This window comes from Erythrolamprus reginae, chromosome 9 (assembly GCF_031021105.1).
Source record: "Erythrolamprus reginae isolate rEryReg1 chromosome 9, rEryReg1.hap1, whole genome shotgun sequence".
Lineage (NCBI taxonomy): Eukaryota > Metazoa > Chordata > Lepidosauria > Squamata > Dipsadidae > Erythrolamprus > Erythrolamprus reginae.
Genome location: NC_091958.1, coordinates 22,700,113 through 22,722,346, shown reverse-complemented (window position 1 = coordinate 22,722,346; position 22,234 = coordinate 22,700,113). Strand labels below are relative to the sequence as shown.

The window sequence follows — 22,234 nt, the reverse complement described above, 5'->3', positions numbered from 1 at the left end:
AAGAAACCTTATACCATTTCAGACAAATAGTTATCCAATCTCTTCTTTAAAACTTCCAGTGTTGGAGCATTCACAACTTCTGGAGGCAAGCTGTTCCACAGATTAATTGTTCTAACTGTCAGGAAATGTCTCCTTAGTTATAAATTACTTCTCTCCTTGTTTAGTTTCCACCCATTGCTTCTTGTTCTACTCTCAGGTGCTTTGGAGAACAGTTTGACTCCCTCTTCTTTGTGGCAATCTCTGAGATATTGGAAGACGGCTATCATGTTTTCCCTGGTCCTTCTTTTCATTAAACTAGACGTACCCAAATCAAAGGATATGTCTCTCAAGAGTGGGCAGCATACAAATGTAAATAATAATAATAATAATAATAATAATAATAATAATAATAATAATAATAACAACAACAACAATAATAATAGTTGTTGTTGTTGTTGTTGTTGTTTTTACTATTATTTATTAGATTTGTATGCCACCCCTCTGATTTATAAGTAAATAAAGCTTCATCTCTCTTTTTTAATTTAACACATATTAAAAATTAATAGATTTTGGATCCTATGGTTCTGGCCCCCATGCTGACTCTTTGATGCACACACACAAACACACACACACAAATACACACAGAGAGTGGACATCCTTGTCTGGTGCTATTATTGGATCTGCTATTATTACAACCTGCATAAGCCATTTTGGGGCATCTAAATTAATATATTGGCAGTTATTAAAATAGCAAATGAAGCCTGCAAGACAGATTGTAGAGCTGGGTGATCAGGATACCAATCAGCTAGTAAAAAGATAAATGATACTCCAAGTGTTGCATTCGATTGTTTTTCTTTTTCATTTCCATTTTTTAAAAAAATCTTCTTTTTATTCAATACCTTTTTTTCCAAACTTGGTCTTTTTCCGGCCTTTTCAAAACTTCCCACTTGTATACCTTTGGTTTGAATGTCAAAGAGAAGGAACATTCCCTTCAACCTTTCAGCTACAAAGCTTGGAATAAAAATAATTAAAAATCAAGAACAAGATGGACTTATCATAGAAACTCTGCTATTAAGTCGCCATAACCAAGTGTCAAAAGCATGGTTGACAGTTTAGTCTTTTATGTATATTTAGATAGAAATTCCAGAAATTATAAGCAAAAGGGCAAAAACCAATTTCTTTATATATGATCTATACAGAGGAAAATTTAATACAAAATAGTCTTTATGAAAATATAGAATAAGTTAGAATTATAGTTTACTTTTTTGGTCTAATACGAACATATACTATGTATTCAATATATTACTTTAAACTTTCTTTAATGTCCTTAGCCATGATATTCTTCATTATGCACTATAGATGTTTATGTTATGTCTGTTTGGGGTTTTTTTCTTTTTTTTCTTTTTGTTGTTATTCGTATTTCTTTTTTTAATAAAGATTATTTTTTAAAAAATTAAAATTTTGCAGCAAAAAATCACAATGCATGAAATACAAACAAGGGCAAACTATCAACCAAGCCCAGAATTCATTTGAAAGTTTCACAGCAGCCAGAGAAAGAAGCTTATTCCAAGTTCATAACATGGCAAACAATCTTTATTGAGGGAGCACCAGAGCCTTTAGAAACCTGTTCAGGCTTCAAGCTCAGGATCAAGAGCATTATGTTTTAGAATTAGTTGATGTGCTCTAGGGACATCACCATGACATTATCAGCAACCATAACAAATCTCAGCAAAAGAACTTAGCAAAAAAAAAATGAGATATTCACTAGATGACAAAAAAGGACAGGAACGTTCTGTATTTCTTTGTGGCCATCTAGTGGCTTTCTTTCTTTCTTTCTTTTCTTTCTTTCTTTCTTTCTTTCATTCTTTTGTTCTTTCTTTTGTTCTTTTATTTCTTTTTCCTTCTTTCCTTTCCTTTCCTTTCCTTCTTTCCTTCCTTCTTTCCTTCTTTCCTCTTCCTATTTTCCTTCAGTTTTCATTTTTTCCTTCCATTTTTCCTTCCTCTGTCCCTCCTTCTTTCCTTTCCTTTCTTTCCTTCCTTCTTCCTTCCTCCCTTCTTTTCTCTTTTGCTACTTTCCTTCAGTTTTTCTTTTTTTCCCCTTCCTGTTTCCTCCCCCTCTCTCTCCATCCCTCCCTCCCTCTTTCCTTTCCTTTCCTTCCTTCCTTGTTTCCTTCCTCTTTCCTACTTTCCTTCAGTTTTCTTTTTTCCCCTTCCTTTTTCCTCACTCTCTCCCTCTGTCCCTCCCTCTTTCCTTTCCTTTCCTTTCCTTTTCTTTCCTTCCTTCCTTGTTTCCTTCCTCTTTCCTACTTTCCTTCAGTTTTCCTTTTCCCCCTTCCTTTTCCCCCCCTCTCTCCTTCCTTCCTTGTTTCCTTCCTTTCTTCCCTTCCTGTTTCCTGTGTTCTTCCTCCTATCAGGCCAAAACTATTTTAATTGGGATCTTAGGCCTGCCACTATTCTACTACACATTTTGTATTGTGGGAGAATGGGAGGGGTAATTGTTTGAAGTTGCTGGCATGCAGCCATAACAAATTCTTTCCAGGAAGCCAAGGTCATCTCTTGCCTCTGCCCCTCTGCACCTGCATGGAAGGAAATGGGTGGACTCTGCCAGCATGGCAATGGAAGATTGGACAACGTGATGCATTTGTGGGTGTGGGGTCAAGGGCTTGAACTTTCAACTGGGCGGTGAAAGCCAGAGGACTTCAGATTCAGGTTTCACCCATGGCTCTGTTAATAAATTGAAATTTTGAGGAATATTTTGCCTTGGATTCTGATTTAGTTTGGAACCCTGACACTTTCCTTCCCCCCCTTCCTTTCTATTTATCTTAACGCTAGCACTGTATTCCCATGGCAGACATACACTCTGGTAGAGATTTACAAGCAAGCAATTTGTAATATTAGCTTCTGATAGGGAGACATGTCCCTAAACTTGGACTGGATTCTAAGTTTGTATTTTCTCAGTGACTATCATCTGTCTGTCTGTCTGTCTGTCTGTCTGTCTGTCTGTCTGTCTGTCTGTCTGTCTGTCTGTCTCTATCTATCTATCTATCTATCTATCTATCTATCTATCTATCTATCTAATCATCTATCTATTATCGGTCTATTATCTATTGTTTGCCTGTCTGTCTGTCTGTCTATCTGCCTGCCTGCCTGCCTGCCTGCCTAACTACCTAATCTATCTATCTATCTATCTATCTATCTATCTATCTATCTATCTATCTATCTATCTATCTATCTATCTATCTATCTATCTATCTAAAATCGTTTATTGTCCGTCTATCATCTATCCTATCCAGAACAATTTATTACAAATTGTAATCTTAGTTCTCTTGAGGATCTTTAGCAGAAAAACTATCTCCATCTTCTCCTTTAAAAAATTGTTCAGGAAATCAAAGCAGGAGAAACCTGGAAGTTCATATGTGAGTTCATATGTGTATCAACAATACAACAGCAGATACATTGAAATCTTATTTTATTTATTTGTTTATTTTGTCAAATACATATTAGTAATATACATAGATATAACATTGTTTATATACATAAGATGGGTTCTTATAAGAGGAAACATTAGGACAGGGGATGGAAGGTACGCTGGGGCACATGCACGCTCCTTTCTGACCTCTTAGGAATTGGGTGAGGTCAACAGTGGACAGTCTAAAGATAAAGTTTTAGGAGTTAGGAGATGAAACTACAGAGTCAGATAGTGAGTTCCAAGCATTAACCATTCTGTTGCTAAAGTGCTATTTTCTACAGTCAAGTTTGGAGTGGTTCACTTTGAGTTTGTATTTGTTGTGTGCTCGGGTATTGTTGTGGTGGGAAGCTGAGAAAGTCATTGACAGGTAGGACATTGTAGCAGATAGTTTTATAAGCTATGCTTAGTTCGTGCCGAAGGCGATGTAGTTCTAGGCTTTCTAAGCCCAGAATCTCAAAACTGGTTGAGTAAGGAATACTGTTGCGGGTAGAGAAGTAGAGGGCTCTTCTTGTAAAGTATCTCTGGACACTTTCTAATGCATTTATGTCCAATTTGCAGTGTGGGTTCTTGTGCTCAGGGCCATCTCTGGAAACTTCAATGATTTCATCAGTGGTAATGGTTTATATATGATGTTTCTGTAATATAAAAAAGAGGAAAATGGCAGATTCCTATCTCGATATTGCTTGATGTTTTTGTTTGCATTTCTTTATTGAAGTAGTGTATTGCACGGGAATAGCTTTTATAATAGCAACTGGTAGCTTGTAGGCATGAAATAATATACATTTTATCTCCCTGGACAATTTTGTAGAGAGGGCTAAAGAACAGGTCAGAAAAAAATCTATTTCAGCTTTCCAGCAGCTCTAACATTAGTCTTGATTATTAGATACCTTTGCTTGGTTCCAATTCTCATTTAATCATTTTATCTAGCATTTTTTTCTAAGTGGCTTTCTAGTCCACCACCAGAAGATGGAGTTCTTGTAGTAGATCAAGATGGAGTTCTAGTAGTAGAAAACAAACACAAAGTAATTTTAAGCGCCAGGTGCTTGAGTCACTCAGCAATTGACACAATATTCAAGACAGACAAAACAAGCTTTCGTGCTGTTTTGCACTGAAGAGGTTGTTTGTATGGTTCAGTCCTAATCCTGGTCCATGATAACTTTCGGAAGAGATCCCAGAAAAGGGATGCAATTGTCCTTTTAATTCCACTTCAAACATTTGCCCTTTTTTCCTATGCTACCTTTGAAAAAAGCTTTCGGTGCAACTTATTAAAAAACAATAGTTCCTTAATATTAACCACCTGAGGGTTAACAGAATGAAGTCCAAATTTTGTCAAGGGCCTTACACATCTCGTTGGCTTTTCAGATAGAACATCAAGGCAGGGCTGTTGGCTGGGTCAACCTACCATTCCAAAATAGATGTCAATTAGAGAGTTACACCACTGCCATAAGAGTCTTTGGGGTATTAATTATACGCCTGAGTGCCAAGAGCTTGTGTTTCAACAAAGCTTTTGCTTCTTTGTTCTGAATGTGATTATGGGCTTTGCAAAATAGCCCCGGGCTTTCTCAAAAACCCGTTAAAATCCTGCATGAACCACTTCACGGGGCTTAAGTGAAAAAAAACAACAACTGGGTGTATATTTGTGGGGGCAAATGGAAAAATGGTCAAGTAGATACTCCTGGCAGAAGATCAACTTTCAGAAGACTCAATAAGAAGATATAAACTGTGGTGTGTAAAGTAGAGTAGAAGAGAAGAGAATGAAATAGAGAATAGAATAGAGCAGTGTTTCCCAACCTTGGCCACTTGAAGATATCTGGACTTCAACTCAATTCAATTCAATTCAATTTATTAGATTTGTATGCCGACCCTCTCTGAAGACTCGGGGCAGCTCACAACAATAATAAAAACAATATTACAGCGAAAAGAAATCTAATATTAAAAAGCACATAAAACCCTATCATATTTTAAAAAGCAAACAACATATACATACCCAAACATAAATATAAAAAAGCCTGGGGGAAAGGTGTCTCAACTGCCCCATGCCTGGCGGTATAGATGGGTCTTGAGTAATTTACAAAAGACAAGGAGTGTGGGGGCAGTTCAAATGTCCGGGGGGAGTTGATTCCAGAGGGCTGGGGCTGCCACAGAAAAGGCTCTTCCGCTGGGGCCCGCCAAATGACATTCTTTGGCCGATGGGACCTGGAGGAGACCAACTCTGTGGGACCTAGCCGGTCGCTGGGATTCGTGTGGTAGCAGGCGGTTCCAGAGGTACTCTGGTCCAATGCTATGCAGGGCTTTAAAGGTCATAACCCACATTTTGAATTGTGACCGGAAACTGATCGACAGCCAATGCTGCCAATCGACAGTGTTGCAGAAACGTGGGCGAATCTTGGAAGCCCCACAATGGCTCTCGCAGCCGCGTTCTGCATGATCTGAAGTTTCCGAACACTTTTCAGAGGTAGCCCCATGTAGAGAGCATTCGCTGGCTGGGGAATTCTGGGAGTTGAAGTCCAAATATTTTCAAGTAGCCAAGGTTGGGAAATACTGGAATAGAGAATATAATAGAATAGACACTTATTTATCCCTTTAACATATTTAAATGTTTTGATCATGTCCCCACTTTCCCTTCTGTCTTCCAGACTACACAGATTCAGTTCATTATAGTCTCCTGCTTGAGGAGGGGGTGGACTGGAAGACCTCTAAGGTCCCTTCCAGCTGTATTCATATTGATTGGAACTATGGAGGGTCCTTCCTCCTAGCTTGCTGTCATCCACATTGCTCTTGTTGCAAAGGTCGATTTTGAAAGCCTTCATGAGTCATGTGTGGGGGAAAAGGGCACCAAATCTTTTACTTCCGAAGTCAGAGAAGAATTTGACATGTTTAAGAACCAAGTTTGTCGGTGGCTCTTTTCCCATCAAACTTTTCTTAGCAAAACCTGACAACAACGTTTGACATTCGCATCCACCGCAAAAAGAACAGCTTGGTTTTTGCAGCCTGATTGCTGGCTCAGAGGGCGTGGAAACGAAATCTCTGCCACTGATTTTAAACTGAACATTCAATACTTTCCTCTCCTGCTGCTGTTCCACGTGGGACCTTCATTCTGAGGTTGGCAGTTCAAACCTTTCTGCTCCAGCAGTGACTTTAGAAGAACATCTGACATCTGCTGTCATCTCATTAAAAAGGCGCTTCTTTTGGTACCGCTGCTAACTAGTCTACTAGGACTTATGTTGCTATTAAGCTCTGAGCAGGGATGTGTATAGGGAGATCACCAAAAAGATCAAGATGGCAATCACAGACACACAACTGAAGCCCCGTTCTTTTCTCATAGGCTTTGTGTGTTATTGTCGTTGTTGTTCAGTTGCTAAGTCATGTCTGACTCTTTGCAACCTCCTGGGCCATACCACACCGGCCACCCCCGCATCCTCCGTTGTCTCCTGGACTGTGCTCAAATTCACATTTGTTGTATCAATGACACTATCTATCCAGAGGTGGGCTTCCAAAATTTTAGCAAGGGGTTCTTTGTCCAGTTGTTAACTTCCTGCATCATGGTGGGTGTTCTAGCCCAGGCCTACGCAGATTGAAAACAAAGGAGGAATCCACGCGCTGATGTTTTAAATCAACCTTTTTATATGGAAAGCATCATTTATACAAATTCATGCATGTGAGGTCCTCTTGGCAGCTTCTCAGTGAGAGAAGATATCAGTCCACCGGCTTAGCGGCTGCCAAAGATTATAGCTAATTTGCACATTCCTGTATGAGATAAGGAGTCTCCAGTTTCACTGACTTACATTTACAGCTTCCCAGACTCTCCGCAGACAGGGCACTTTTTACTCCAAGGATTTTAGCTGAGAAATAAAAGTTGGCTAGAGTAACATGAATGGAAGCCCAAACATTAACGGACTCCATTACAAAACATTGAAAAAGAGCCGGACTGGCGCAGCAGGTAGAGTGCTGTACTGCAGGTCCCTGAAGCTGACTATAGATCTGAAAGTCAGCGGTTCAAATCTCATCACCAGCTCAAGGTTGACTCAGCCTTCCATCCTTCCGAGGTGAGTAAAATGAGGACACAGATTGTGGGGGCAATAGCCTAGCTCTGTTAAAAAGTGCTACTGCTAACATGTTGTAAGCCGCCCTGAGTCATGCCCTTATCACCTCGAGGTTCGATTACTGCAACGCTCTCTACATGGGGCTACCTTTGAAAAGTGTTCGGAAACTCCAGATCGTGCAGAACGCAGCCGCGAGAGCCATCGTGGGGCTTCCCAGATTCGCCCACGTATCTACAACACTCCGTAGCCTGCATTGACTGCCGATCAGTTTCCGGTCACAATTCAAAGTGTTGGTCATGACCTTTAAAGCCCTACATGGCATTGGACCAGAATATCTCCGGAACCGCCTTCTACCGCACGAATCCCAGCTGCCGATAAGGTCCCACAGAGTTGGCCTTCTCTGGGTCCCGTCGACTAAACAATGTCGTCTGGCGGGCCCCAGGGGAAGAGCCTTCTCTGTGGCGGCCCCGGCCCTCTGGAATCAACTCCCCCCGGAGATTAGAATTGCTCCCATCCTCCTTGTCTTCCGTAAACTACTTAAGACCCACCTATACCGCCAGGCATGGGGATATGAGACACCTTTCCCCCAGGCTTATTATAATTTATGTTTGGTATGTATGTGCTGTTTGGTTTTTAATTATGATAGGGTTTTTAGGGTTTTTTTTTAATATTAGATTTGTGCCTGTATAATACTGTTTTTATCGTGTTGTGAGCCGCCCCGAGTCTTCGGAGAGGGGCGGCATACAAATCTAATAAATTATTATTATTATTATTATTATTATTATTATTATTATTATAAAAATTGAATAAATAAAAACAAAATAAAACATTGAAAACATTGCTGATAATGGCTGAATTGGCAGTCAGCCTGGCATTCCGATGATCTCATCTCTATTTTTAGCATGTTTCTTTATAAAAACAATTGTATAAGGTTGCCTTTGCATCCAGGTTTTAATTATGGATTAATGACTGGTAACTAACTGGCCCGGGAAGAACAGTTTGATGGGCAAATTTCTGACTTTCCTGAAGCTGGCTGAGGAATTCTGCGAGTTAAAGTCCACAAGCCTTAAAGTTGCCAAAGTTGGAGACCTCTGCACTAAAAGACAGCAATGCTGGCTGAGGAGTTCTGGAAGCTGAAGTCTACACATCTTCAGCCATCATTCTACCCCAATATTTGCCCAAACTTGCATTAATTTTCAATAGGAAACAAATGGAAAAACAAAGAAAGGACAATGCATTGAGCCATGCCATCAATTTACAAAGGCTAAGGAACGCTCCAATGTTTTTGCTTTTCTTTTGGAAGCTTGTTTATTATTCCTTTTTGATGGAATTCAGAGATTGCAAAAAAAAAGAAAAAAAGGAATCCTTCATAAAAACAGTGGTTTCCAGCCACAGAAAATCCTCCTATCCTTGTTTGAATATTACAAAACTGAATCTATTACGCACATTTGTATGTACATTAAAGAGTACAGTTTATACTTACTTCTTGGGAAATGCATTCGAGTTGGATTGATATAAAATGAGATGTTGACTTAATCTTTGGCCTCTGTTTCTTAAACTATCCTGTATACAGTCTGTAGAAGGGGTGTGTGTGTGTGGAATCCTGGATGAAAACAGAAATTCAAGTGCCGCTGGCATAACAAAGCTGGGAAGAGAAATTTCTTTCTCTATTTGCCATCCTCCATTTCTCTTAAAGCAATTACTACAGGTTTCTCCTACTTTGAGTCTGACAGCTGAACATGGTAATGGGTTGCTCAGACTCTTATTTTTTAATAAAATGCTTCCTCGACATTGGAAAGGTAAATATAATGATTTACACTGTAATTCATACATCTGATATGTTGTTATTTACCTGATGTTATTTATGCCCTATGAATGAGTTGTTTGTAGGTCAAGATTATAAATGGACAATTACATTGAAGTAAGGTAATGTTTTATTGAAAGAGTTACATATACTGTATGTGTAAGAATCTCCAGGTAGGCAATTTATTTTCTTATAATGACCTCTCTCTTTTTCTTGTTTTTGCTTTTCTTCATTCTCTCTTTCTCTATCTCTGTTTCTCTCATCTGTATATCAAAACAAAGAAACTATTAATGCAATTATATAGCAGACCAATCTATATGCTATCTCTTCTGTGTCTCTCCCAGTCTCTCTCTGTCTGTCTGTCTGTCTGTCTGTCTCTCTCTCTCTGAACCATATTAGTGCAATGGTTAGAATATAGTATCACAGACTAATTCTAACCACTGCTATGCGTTTGATCACGATGGAACACATGGTAAGATTGACCTGAGGCTCAAAGTTGACTCAGGTTCCATCCTTCTGAGGTTCAGTAAAATGAAGACCCAGATTGTGGGCAATAGGCTGACTCTGTAAACTGCTTAGAGGTTTATAAGTCCTATTTCTATGACTCTTTCTCTCTTCCTATCTCTCTCTCTAAAACGAATAAATAATAAATAAAAATAAGCAAACTATTAATGCAACTAGACAAGAGGCAAATACATTCTGTCTGTCTGTCTGTCCACCCATCCGCCCACTTGCCCATCCATCCATCCATCCATCTCCCAAGCTTTCTTTTGGAGAAACGTTCATAAGCCTGCAAAACTAAAGATGCATTGGACCCTCCATTTCTTAAGCCAGCTTAAACCAGCTAAGGACTGGCCGTTATTAACATTTTGAACCTATTAAGATTTTTGAAAGGATTTTTAAAAATAAAAGTAATTTAAAGCAGAAATCAATGCCCACATTTTCCTGCTTAAAGGCCTCCAGTGATGGGGAAATTGTCAGGCCTAAGCCATCATTTTGAGTTAGAAGCCACAAGAAGAAAAGTACTGTGGGAATTGGGGAGGGGTGATTGCATGAGAGGGAAAGATACTAGCCACAACAAATTCTTTCCAAAAGATTCAAGGTCATCCTTTGTTCAGCACCAGCTGGAAGTACAGGGGAGGATCATGGATATTGAAAGAACCGAAGTGGTCCATGTGATGAACTTGTGGGTGTGAGAACAAGGGATAATCTTGTTAATCTGGGTGGAGAATTGTAGGAAAAGTTAGTTTTGGGCTGACTACATGGCTCTGTCAATAAATTGGAACTTGGAAGAAGGCCAAGGTTTGGACTCTGATTTATTTCTCGGATGTTATTTGGAACGCTAACGTTTGGAACAAAAACATTCTCTCTTCGTCTCTGCTTTTTATGAGTTGGGGGCAGTGACATTTTGCTGTGATGGGCGGAATGTACTTCAGAGGGCAGACATTACATGCATTTAAATTGCCACTTTTTACTGTGGAGTTCACAGAACTATCAATCAGTTTCCTTGCTCAGTACAGTTGATGAGCAAAAAAACATCAATCTACACTAGGAGTTTATTTCTCTCCTGCTCATCATTTCTTTGTTTTGCTCTTGCTGTTGTTATTATTATTATTATTATTATTATTGAAGCTTTGTACATTGTACAAATCCAGCCTGAAAGTTTTTACCCGATCTGGTTGACCATATTGTGCAAGTTTCTTTGATTTATTCTCTTTTCAATTGTAGTTAAGAATATAAGTATAGCCAGGCTTGATTTATGCAACACACATATCCATAATGTGCTTTGTTTAGCTTTTTAGTTTTTAATGCAAAACACTAATAAACGTTGGTGAACACATGACTAACCAGGGGTTATAGTTTCAGGATTGGCCATTGGACCTGGTATAGCAATTCTAGTTTAAAACCGGCATGGTTTAGCAGAGCCATGGGATTAATGACAATCCACATAATTCCAAAGTTTAGGAAAAGTACAGAAGTCAAATGAAAAAGATTGCAGGACCTTGGACAGATCACAAAATGCTGGTGTTTTTCTTTCCTTTTTTAAATTTTTTTATCACTATCTCCATATACACACCCATAGAGAGACCATGAATCCTATTAAGATATATAGTTATACATTTCTGTCCAATAAATTATGAACGAACATCCTAATTTTGCACTGTACTTTTATCACCTCCATATATTTCTTATTACTCCCCTCCCTCTATCCCCTTCTCCTTCCTCTGCCTTCTTTTCCCTTCTCTCCCTCTTTCCTACCTTCCTCCTCTCCTCCTCTCTCCTTCCTTTTCTACTTCCTCTTCCTCCCTCTTATCTTTTCCTTGAGTAAATCTAATCATAATTTATTTTATGGTTAACAGACAGGTAATGAAAGTCCCGCGCTTCATTTAATCATCAGTGCATATTTATACATATATTGTATTATTTTCCAGGTATATTACTACTGTCATAATGCTACCTCCTTTACTATCTATTTTTGTCACCTGGATCTACTACTTTTAATTTTTTCATTTTCTTCCAATTTAATCATTATTGCTTATCTTCCAAATATATTCATTTTCTTTTATACCTCATTTCATACTTATCCTTCAAATCCATCCTTTTCCTTAAATGATTATCTTTACTTATTTTATTTTTATTCCATCATCTCTAAATCCTCTAAATTTCTAATCTCTTTTACTTTTTCAGATCCTCCTCTCATCTTTATTACTCAATTTTTCCTATTTAGAATCATCCTCAATATTTAAACAAAATTTAACCTTACCACTACTCATCTATCCATGGTTGATGACATTACCAACTTCCATAATAATAATAATAATAATAATAATTATTATTATTATTATTATTATTATTATTATTATTATTATTCCCAATATACAGAAACCCACTAATTATCTCTTCAGCATTTCTTCTGATTAGAGTTAGAGAAACAGAGCTGGAAAACAGGTAAGATGGCAAGAGGAGCCCTGTCTTGCTCCATGTGTTAGTACTACGTACATAGCTAGTTGGGTTTGGCAATATATAAAATAAACCAACAACATATGCTTACATGTATTAGAAGACTATTGCTTTAAGAGCTAGTGTTATGGATTGCCATTAGAGGGAGCCAGAAGCGTGGTTCTCTCTCTTAGCTACTCTCTGTTATTTCTGTTTTGTCTTTGTGACTATGCTGTAGTAAGAACTGTGTGTTCAAATGATGGTTTATGTATTTGTGAGCTGAGCAAGTAAGCTTATAGTATTGTATATGTATTGAGATGTATTGACTGATTTAACAGTGTACGACTAGGACTGTTCTTGATTAAGATATTTGTTAAAGTAAATAATATTTTATACACTTAATGTATCTGGATTGTATTACTGAATGATTACTTGTATCTCTGGGATATCTGCAAGACCTCCATGTTTCCTCTGTCTACGTGTATCTTTGACCACTCAGAGATAACTCTGCACACTCCTCAATAGCATGCACCCAAAAATAATAAGACCTCCCCCAAAATAAGGCCAGGTGCTTATTTTGGAGTTCAGGGTCTTATTTTCAGGGAAACACAGTACAAATAACAATGGTCTTCTGCAATGTCATTGCATGGTCTTCCAGGAAGCTAACAAAGATGGCACTAACAACACCCCAGGGAGAATGGTGCTTCAGAAGGAGGGAACCAAGATATGCTGTTTGGGTCCCGCCCGATGGAGATGGGCAACTATCTTCATGGAAGGTAATCTTGTCATGAGACTTGGTGCTGCAGTAGTTAGAGTGCAGTACTGCAAGCTACTTCTGCTGGTCACCAGCTGCCAGCAGTTTGGCAGATCGAATCTCAGTAGACTCAAGGTTGACTCAGCCTTCCATCCTTCCAAAGTGGGTGAAATGAGGACCCAGATTGTTGGGGGCAATATGCTTACTCTCTGTAAATCACTTAGCACTGTAAAGCGATATATATGAGGGTCGTCCAGAAATTAAGGCACGACATTTTTTTTCTCAGCCTACAATAAGGGTACAAATGCGAAACTTTAGATATACATTATTTGAATTGTCAGGAATGCGTATGTAAATTTTGCGTTTCTTCAGACAGTGTAGCTGCAGCAATGTTTTGAAATGGCTTCTGTAAGTACAAGCAGCCTGTCGTCATTGAATTTCTCATTGCGGAGTAAGAAACTGTTGGGAACATTCACAAATGTTTGTGTACAGTTTATGGAGAATCTGCAGTCAACAGAAGTACGGTGTCAGGCCCAAGGTTAATATATAAATTCAAAGGCTGGCCTGACACAGTCTAAGAGGGGGAAAAAAATAAAGTGAGAGAGTGAGAGAATATGCCACGTAGCGCACATTCCTTCACACAGAATCCAAAGTAACTGAACACAGGAAGGAATTAGAAATCCCTGCATTGGATTTGTCCACATGATTGCCCTTGTGGGTGTGGGGATGGGAGATGAGCTTTTGACCTGGATGTAATCTTAAGGGACCTTAAGTTGGAATGAAGCATGCTGAATCCAAATTGGCTTTGTTAATAAATATGACTCTACGCTAAAGGAATAAGATGTGGAAGTTCATTACTTTTCTCAGATGCTTTTTTTTGTTCACTTGACAATCAATTCCAACTTACCCTTTTGAAGAATGCAGTAGGGAGTATCCAGGAATGTGTGCTACGTGGCATATTCTCTCACTCTCTCACTTTAATTTTTTTTTCCTCTTCAGGCCAGCCTTTGAATTTACATATTAACCTTGGGCCTGACAGGCGGCCTCCCCTGAGACTAGGGGTTGCACCGTTCCAAACCATCCTACCTTCCCCCTCCGGAACCCTTTGGTTTGTTTGGATAATTTTCATGGAACTGCTTGACTAACCTATCAGCACTGACGTCCCGACTCTTTACCCAGGTAGCCTCCGACATACGGTTAGTCACTGGGCATAGAGGGTGAGGCCATCAGCAGAGCTCCAAGATTTGTACACCAGAACAAAGGGTGGTACCGACAGGGCATACACGCCCTTGTGTCTCGCTGGAAGAAGGCCACAGAACGGGACAGAGATTACGTGGAAAAATAGGGAGTGTAGAAGAAACATCATTCTTTCTTGTGTGTAAGTTTCATTGCGTTTAATAAATAATTATTGAAGAAAAAAATGTGGTGCATTCCTTTCTGGGCGACCCTTGTAAGTATAAATGCTATTGCTATTGCTAACTTATCTGATCCCAATTACAGGCATGAGAAGGGGCACATGTCCCTGGCGAGTATATGAAATAATAAGCATGGAAGGATTAACCTCCTTGCTTATTAGCCAGGAAAAACAGTGGTTTATAAATGGAAAAAAGGTAGCGGTAAGCCTTTTACAGCTGATGACAATAAAAAGAAGGTTTATTTAACCTCTTTATTGAAAGGAATAAGGAATTAACTTACAGAAATCTTGGCAACTGAACATGTTTAGCAACCTCTCAATTCATTGGGGGTGGGCAGAATTTTCTTAATCCTCTTACTAACCACCATTGATCAATTAGGGAAATGGCTACCCATTTTGCTGAATAAAAAGGAACAATGTGTGAGCTTTCTTGCTTGTAATAGTTTGCAAGCTACTACATTTTCCCCCTTAGGTTCCAAGAAGCCCATTATATACAGGGGCTGAATATTTTCTCCAAGATTTGCTCTGTGTAATGGGGCATTGGTATAGGTATAATAGAACTAACACGCATCAGGTTAGTCATGGACTGAATCAAAAAAGGGATAACAATAGAGATCCATCCCTTTTATAGCTTTGATTCAGTCCTATATACATCACTGGATGGTCTTAACCCATTCACTTGGAGCCTAGCTCCACCCTTCCTGGAGAAAGGGATATACAGTGGTACCTCTACCTAAGAACGCCTCTACTAACAAACTTTTCTAGATAAGAACTGGGTGTTCAAGATTTTTTTGCCTCTTCTCAAGAACCATTTTCTACTTACAAACCCAAGTCTCCAAAACTGTAACTGGAAAAGGCAAGGAGAAGCCTCCGTGGGGGCTCTCTAGGAATCTCCTGGGAGGAAACAGGGCTGGAAAAGGCGGGGAGAAGCCTCTGTGGGGCCTCTCTAGGAATCTCCTGGGAGGAAACAGGGCCGGAAAAGGCAGGGAGAAGCCTCTGTGAGGCCTTTCTAGGAATCTCCTGGGAGAAAACAGGGCCGGAAAAGGCAGGGAGAAGCCTCTGTGGGGCCTTTCTAGGAATCTCCTGGGAGGAAACAGGGCCGGAAAAGGTGGGGAGAAGCCTCCATGGGGCCTCTCTAGGAATCTCCTGGGAGGAAACAGGACCTCCACCCTCCCTGTGGTTTCCCCAATCGCACACATTATTTGCTTTTACATTGATTCCTATGGGAAAAGTTGCTTCTTCTTACAAACTTTTCTATTTAAGAACCTGGTCACGGAACGAATAAGTTTGTAAGTAGAGGTACCACTGTATGAGAAAAAGATGATATATCATAAGTGCTTTATGCTCACCTCTTCCTTCTTTCAAACCTTACCTGCCTAACATCTTTCTTTTGTCTAGCCAGGTGGCTAAAAGGCACAAGAAGACCCCTGAAGCGGTCTTCAAGATGAACTTAGATGGAGTGAAGAAAAATATTCAGGTCTCTCTTCTTTCCAGTTGCCGTTAAGGATTCATAATAGTAACAACATTACTGGATTACCCAGTGTGTAGAGTCCTTGGTGCTCTCTGGGCTTGGTTGTTTTCTTGCAAACATTTCATTACCTGATTAGTAAAATCGTTAGTACTAGAAGGATGTGAAGTTGCTCTCTGTTTAAATACGTGGATTGCCCTATCAGCGTTGGTGGAAATGGTCTTGGTGATTAGGCTGTAGTTTGTTAATTTTATATGGCATTCTTGCATGGTATGGGCACAACTCTATAGCGGATAAAAAAAGCTCTACAGAGAATCATTAAAACTGTTCCGAACATCATTAGGCACCAGCTACCACCCGTGGATGATATCTTTGCATCTCACTGTTCTGGGAAGGTGCACAACATTCTCAGAGACTCTTCTCATCCTGCTTACTTTGGAATGTTTTTGAACTGTTGCCTTCTGGCAGAAGATACAAAACAATTAAAACTCGGACCACACGTTTTATAAATAGGTTTTTATCCCAGAGCTGTACTTGCACTTAAGAATAAATGGAAGGGTCACCATCAGTGAGCTGTTGGACAGAATTACTTGTGTAGATGTTTGGGTGGTTTGGGGTGGAGAATTTGTGGTCGGTGGGGTGTGTTTTGGGGATTGTTATGTGTGTTGGGACTGGTCTTTGGGCATCGTGTGAATTTCGTTGCATGGATGTACTGTGTGTATACATACAATGACAACAAAGTGTTATTTATTTATTTAATTTTGTTTGTCAAGCATGTACCAGATAACACATATAACTATCAACATGAATATGAAAACAGGAAATGGGGACGGATAAATGGGGACGGTAGGACAGGGATGGTAGGCACACTGGTACGTTTATGCACGCCCCTTACAGAGCTCTTAGCCATGGGCATAAAACAAACAGAAACTCTGCTCATAGGCTGCCTTAGATGGCAGAAGATAGCGGGATATAAAGGCAACGTAATCTCTTAGCCACTGAATTAATTCCCTTAGAAAAGCAGAATTCAGTGCTATAGTTCTTTTACAAAACAACCACAAAAGCCTGTTCTGTCAGGCTCTCTGGTAGACTCCTCCCGAAAATTCACAGGTACAAATTTCAGACACACACACTTTTGAAAATTCAAAACAATGTTCTTTATAATGAAAATTCAAATAAACTAAGCACTCTTTTTGTATAGCAAAGAGCACTCGTCTCCAAACAAACTGGTAATTGGTACAAATCCCTTATCAGTTCTGTGATACTTAGCTTGCAGCTGTGAGGCAATTCACAGTCCTTCTTCTTTCACAAAGTGAAACACACTTTGCTCTGGTTTAGTTTCAAAGCGGGGAAAAATCAGCACACAAAAGGTCAAAGTCAGTAAAGCAGTCATGAATAATCCTCCACAATGGCCAAACCCACAGGCTGCTATTTATAGCAGCCTCACTAATTACCACAGCCCCACCCAACCACAGGTGGCCTCATTTTCTTTGATAATAATCTCTCAGTTGTTGTTGCCTATGCATCACTCTCCGCATGCATGGCTGTATCATTAACTCTTGTTCTGAATCCAAGGAGGAGCTAGATAATTGATCTCCTTCTGAGCTGTCTGCCCCACTCTCCTCCTCCCTGTCACTCATGTCTTCATCAGCAGATTCCACCGAGGGGGGGGGCAAAACAGGCCTGCAGCATATGGATGTCTCCCCCACATCCACAGTCCTTGGGGCAGGAGCTGGGCCAGAGCTAACCACAACAAAGCCTAAGGTAGAAAGTCTAAACAAATACTTATCCATGATTACCTTTAACAGGTTCAGGGATTTTTTTTCTCCATTTCAAGGTCCTTGTCAGTCCATATGAGAAATACTTTAGAAATGTCAAGAGGTAGCTGTGAAAACCAGGCCTTAAAATAGCATATGATGTAAGCTAGAAAAACAACAAATGGTCTTTATGGTGCCTTAAAGGCTAAGAAATAAATTAAAGCATCAAAAGAAAGTATGTCTGATGAAGTTATCTATAGTCAGCGAGAGATGCAGCTCTAAACTGGGAGGAAAGCTGAGATACCACCTGTATTCTTTCAGAAAACATCCAAAATCAGAGAGCACCAAAGACTCCACAGTTCAATCCCGAGCTACAAATATTCGTAAACTCCTTAAAACCCACCTCTGTCGTCAGGTGTGGGGGAACTGAAACATCTTCCCCTGCCTATGTAGTTTTCTGTGTATGATATGACTGTATGTATGTTTTTTATATATTGCGGTTTCTAGTTTTCTAGACTTTTTAAATGTACAGTATTATTGTTATTTTAGATTCTAACTATTAGATTTGTCATTATATATTGTTTTTATCATTGCTGTAAGCCGCCCCGAGTCTACGGAGAGGGGCGGCATACAAATCTAATAAATAATAATAATAATAATTCCCTTCTGTTGATATTGCTCATAAGTGAGCAGATTGATTTCTGAGTTATCAGAGATACACATACACAGAGGATAATTGGAGTTCTAGCAGATATCCAGATTATAGCCCAGAGATACAAGTAATGGTTCAGTCAGACAAACCAGATACATTAAGTGTATAAAATATTTACTTTGGCAAATATCTTAGTCAGGAACAGTCCTAGTCATACACAGTTAAATCAGTCAATACATATACAATACTATGAGTCTTACTTTTCAGCTTACAAATAAATAAACCAGCATTTAACACACCGTTTTCTACTACAACAGTCACAGAGAACATAACAGAAATAGCAGAGAGTAGCAGAATTACGCTTCTGGCTCCCCCTAATGGCAATCCGCAATACTAACTCTTAAAGCAATAGTGTTTCAATACATTTAAGCATAGATTGTTGTTTATGTATATTGTTTATATATTGCCAAACCCAACCAGTTATGTACATAGTACTAACAGATACGCTGCTTGACTTCCAGTGGTATGCAAAATCTGGCCATATGGCTAGGGTGGCAGACCATCGCATCCCTAAACAGCTCCTCTATGGTGATGAGTTGTCTAAAGGAAAGCGATCGCCTGGGGGACAAAGGAAGCCTTACAAAGACATGTTGAAAGCCTCCTTCATCCCTCAATATCCACATCACCTCCTGGCACAAGATCAGCCAACATGGCACATGCTGATCCACCAAGGCCTTCCATCTGAGGCCAGAAGAACATTCAGAGCAGAAGAGAAGCGCGCACTCAGGGCTGCAAATGCAAATTCTGGAACAATGGTGCCCACACATGCCTGCCTGACATGTGGCAGAACATTCCGTGCCCGTATAGGCCTGACCAGCCACCTGCGGACACATCGTGTACAGCCCACAACCCATTAGATGTCAAGGTCCTCCTCGAACATGATGGACGAACATCAGGTTGAGGACTACTTGTACATTAGCTTTTGGGAAGCTAACTTTTTAACTTTTTTTTTACCCCTGGGATTGTCAGGGTAGGAATTGAAGAATGAAATCTCCTTGATTGGCTTTGGGTCTCCCTACCCTGCCCATATTTAAAGCCTTGGTGGTGCAGTGGTTAGAGTACAGTACTGCAAGCTACTTCTGCTGACCACCAGCTGCCAGCAGTTTGGCAGATCAAATCTCAGTAGGCTCAAGGTTGACTCAGCCTTCCATCCTTTCAAGGTTGGTAAAACAAGGACCCAGATTGTTGGGGGCAATATGCTGACTCTCTGCAAATGGCTTAGAGAGGTCTGTAAAGCACTGTGGAGTGGCATACAAGTCTAAATACTATTGCTATAATACTTAGTGGCACTAGTGGGTTCAGGAATGGGACCGAATGTGCAGAGTGATTTTGATGACGTCCAGGTGGGTGGACGAAGCCTTTCGCTGCCACTAATAGTTTGCCCAAATTGGTGCAAACCAGTAGCAACCCACCACTGCTCAGTGGGCTAATAAGAAGGGGGGAAATGCTTTTGGGTTTTGTTTTGTTTTTAAACTGGGAATTCAATTGCAGATTCCTCCCTCTGCCCTAGCCTGCCCTTTGCTATCTTACTAGTTCTCCTTTTCTGGTGAGCTGAAATGTGAGGAATAGATAGCAGGCCAATTGGGGAACTCCCTTTTAATCACCGTCCCATCATCTGTTCTCATGAACAGAGCCAATCCTTCAGAAACGGCGTGCCTTCAGTTTGCATTATGAGTCATGGGTGATGCTGACGATGACTATTGCAGTTTGGTAAGATTCAAAGCGAGAGCTTTGCCCCCTTTTCTACAAATACGCGAAAGGAAAATGTTGCACGTTGTGGGGTGGTGGTACCAATACATTAATCCTTGGGAGGATTCAGAGTTTGGCTACTATTGAGAAATACCGGACAGAAAAGAGAAGGTTATATAAACCACATCCTAAATTTCCATGCTGTCGAGATATATATAAACAAACGAAATGCAGAGCCAAACCAGAAAGAAGCCCTCTGTTTGTGCAATGGAAAATGGAAGTGGTCAGAAGGTAGATCATGTTAGACTTCTGGATAACTTGCCAAAAGCATGAGGGTTCTGCATTTTGATTATATAAATATATTTAAATGGTAGGGTTTCAAAAAGAGGTCAGCAGCATTTCCTATTCACTGGTTTGTGCTGCGAAGAGCAAACAGGATCGTCTAAAGGTAGGCTCTATGCTTTATTATGCTGTGATTGATGTATTTGTCTTGGAGAATTTGATGATTAGCATTTTAGGAAGGATCCAAACCAAACAAGCACTATCAAAAGCGAGGCAAACGATTTCAGGTCATACCTAAGAAGGAAACTTGTGTCTTTAGAAAATTCCTCAATCTTTGACAACCATTTTTTCAGCAGGGGAGAAAAAATATTCCGGAGGGAATGAATTAGAAGCCCTGAGCATAGAATGGCTTTTTCTAGGGAATGTTAGTTTCTTAATTTATTCTGCAGGGATAAAGGCATTCTTAGCCCGAATGTGTGCAGCTCTAGTTAGGCGTGGAATTTTAGAACATTGAATAATAGGAACATAGAAACATAGAAGACTGACGGCAGAAAAAGACCTCTTGGTTCATCTAGTCTGCCCTTATACTATTTCCTGTATTTTATCTTACAATGGATATATGTTTATCCCAGGCATGTTTAAATTCAGTTACTGTGGATTTACCAACCACGTCTGCGGGAAGTTTGTTCCAAGGATCTACTACTCTTTCAGTAAAATAATATTTTCTCACGTTCCTTTCGATCTTTCCCCCAACTAACTTCAGATTGTGCCCCCTTGTTCTTGTGTTCACTTTCCTATTAAAAACACTTTCCTCCTGAACCTTATTTAACCCTTTGACATATTTAAATGTTTCGATCATGTCCCCCCTTTTCCTTCTGTCCTCCAGACTATACAGATTGAGTTCCTTAAGTCTTTCCTGATACATTTTATGCTTAAGACCTTCCACCATTCTTGTAGCCTGTCTTTGGACCCGGTCAATTTTGTCAATATATTTTTGTAGGTGAGGTCTCCAGAACTGAACACACTATTCCAAATGTGGTCTCACCTGTGCTCTATATAAGGGGATCACAATCTCCCTCTTCCTGCTTGTTATACCTCTAGCTATGCAGCCAAACATCCTACTTGCTTTTTCTACTGCCCGACCACACTGCTCACCCATTTTGAGACTGTCAGAATGCACAGCCGGTGACTCACCCCCGGCCCAGATTTGCTGCAGGGCCAGGGAGACACAGCCCTCGGTGCAGCCGCCATCTTGAATGCCGGGATCTCACGAGATTTTGCGAGATCCCGGCCGTTGTTGGGGGCGGGGCCTGCCAGCCCTATAAAAGAGGCTGAGCAGGCTTGGGGCCTCATTTTCGTCCCGATGACGAGCAAGCGAACACCTGGCTGGTGCTCGCTGAAGACAGCGGCCATCTTAAAGGGGCCTCGTGGCATCGGCCATTTTCTAGGCCGGAGGCTTCAGGCCTAACAGACCCGATTGCGGTTTGTTGGGGGGCGAAAAGGAACTGGGGGACACCCCCCCGGGTGACACTGCGGGGGGGAATACTTTGGGAGCTGCGCCCCCCCCTCTTCGGGGTTTCCATCCCCTCTTTTTCCCTGTGGGTTAATTCTCTGCCTTACAAGGCAGAATCCACAGGATTAAGTTTTATTGTGTATAAGGGGGTGGTGGGTCTGCAGGCCTGCTGGCCTGGCTGGGGCCTACAGCTCTGTGGCCTCTGTTGAAGGGGCCCCCTAGGGGAGCTTCCTCCCCCACCCCTGCCTTTCAGGCAGGAGTGTTAGTTTAAAATAAATACCTGTACATCTGTAGGCCTAGCCCTGCTGGCCAGCCTCTCTCCCGCTTTTCTGCTGGGCTTGCAGGCGCGAGGCTTTGGGCCTCTAGGCCTCGTTTTGAGGAACTCCTCACTTAGGTAGCCTTCCTTTCCC

At 40.5% G+C, this 22,234-nt stretch overlaps 1 protein-coding gene across 1 annotated transcript in view; it reads right to left on the bottom strand.

Annotated features, from left to right (window-relative positions):
• The window catches only part of LOC139172498 (galanin receptor type 1-like), a 58,200-nt gene extending 36,455 nt beyond the window's left edge, over window positions 1-21,745 (bottom strand). Inside the window, exons 1-2 of the mRNA XM_070761646.1 lie at window positions 21,506-21,745; window positions 16,003-16,155 (exon numbers count right to left, since the gene is read on the bottom strand). Of these exons, the coding sequence (XP_070617747.1) occupies window positions 16,003-16,155; window positions 21,506-21,745 (393 nt within the window). The remainder of the gene's footprint in view (window positions 1-16,002; window positions 16,156-21,505) is intronic.
• Window positions 21,746-22,234: the final 489 nt, after the last annotated feature.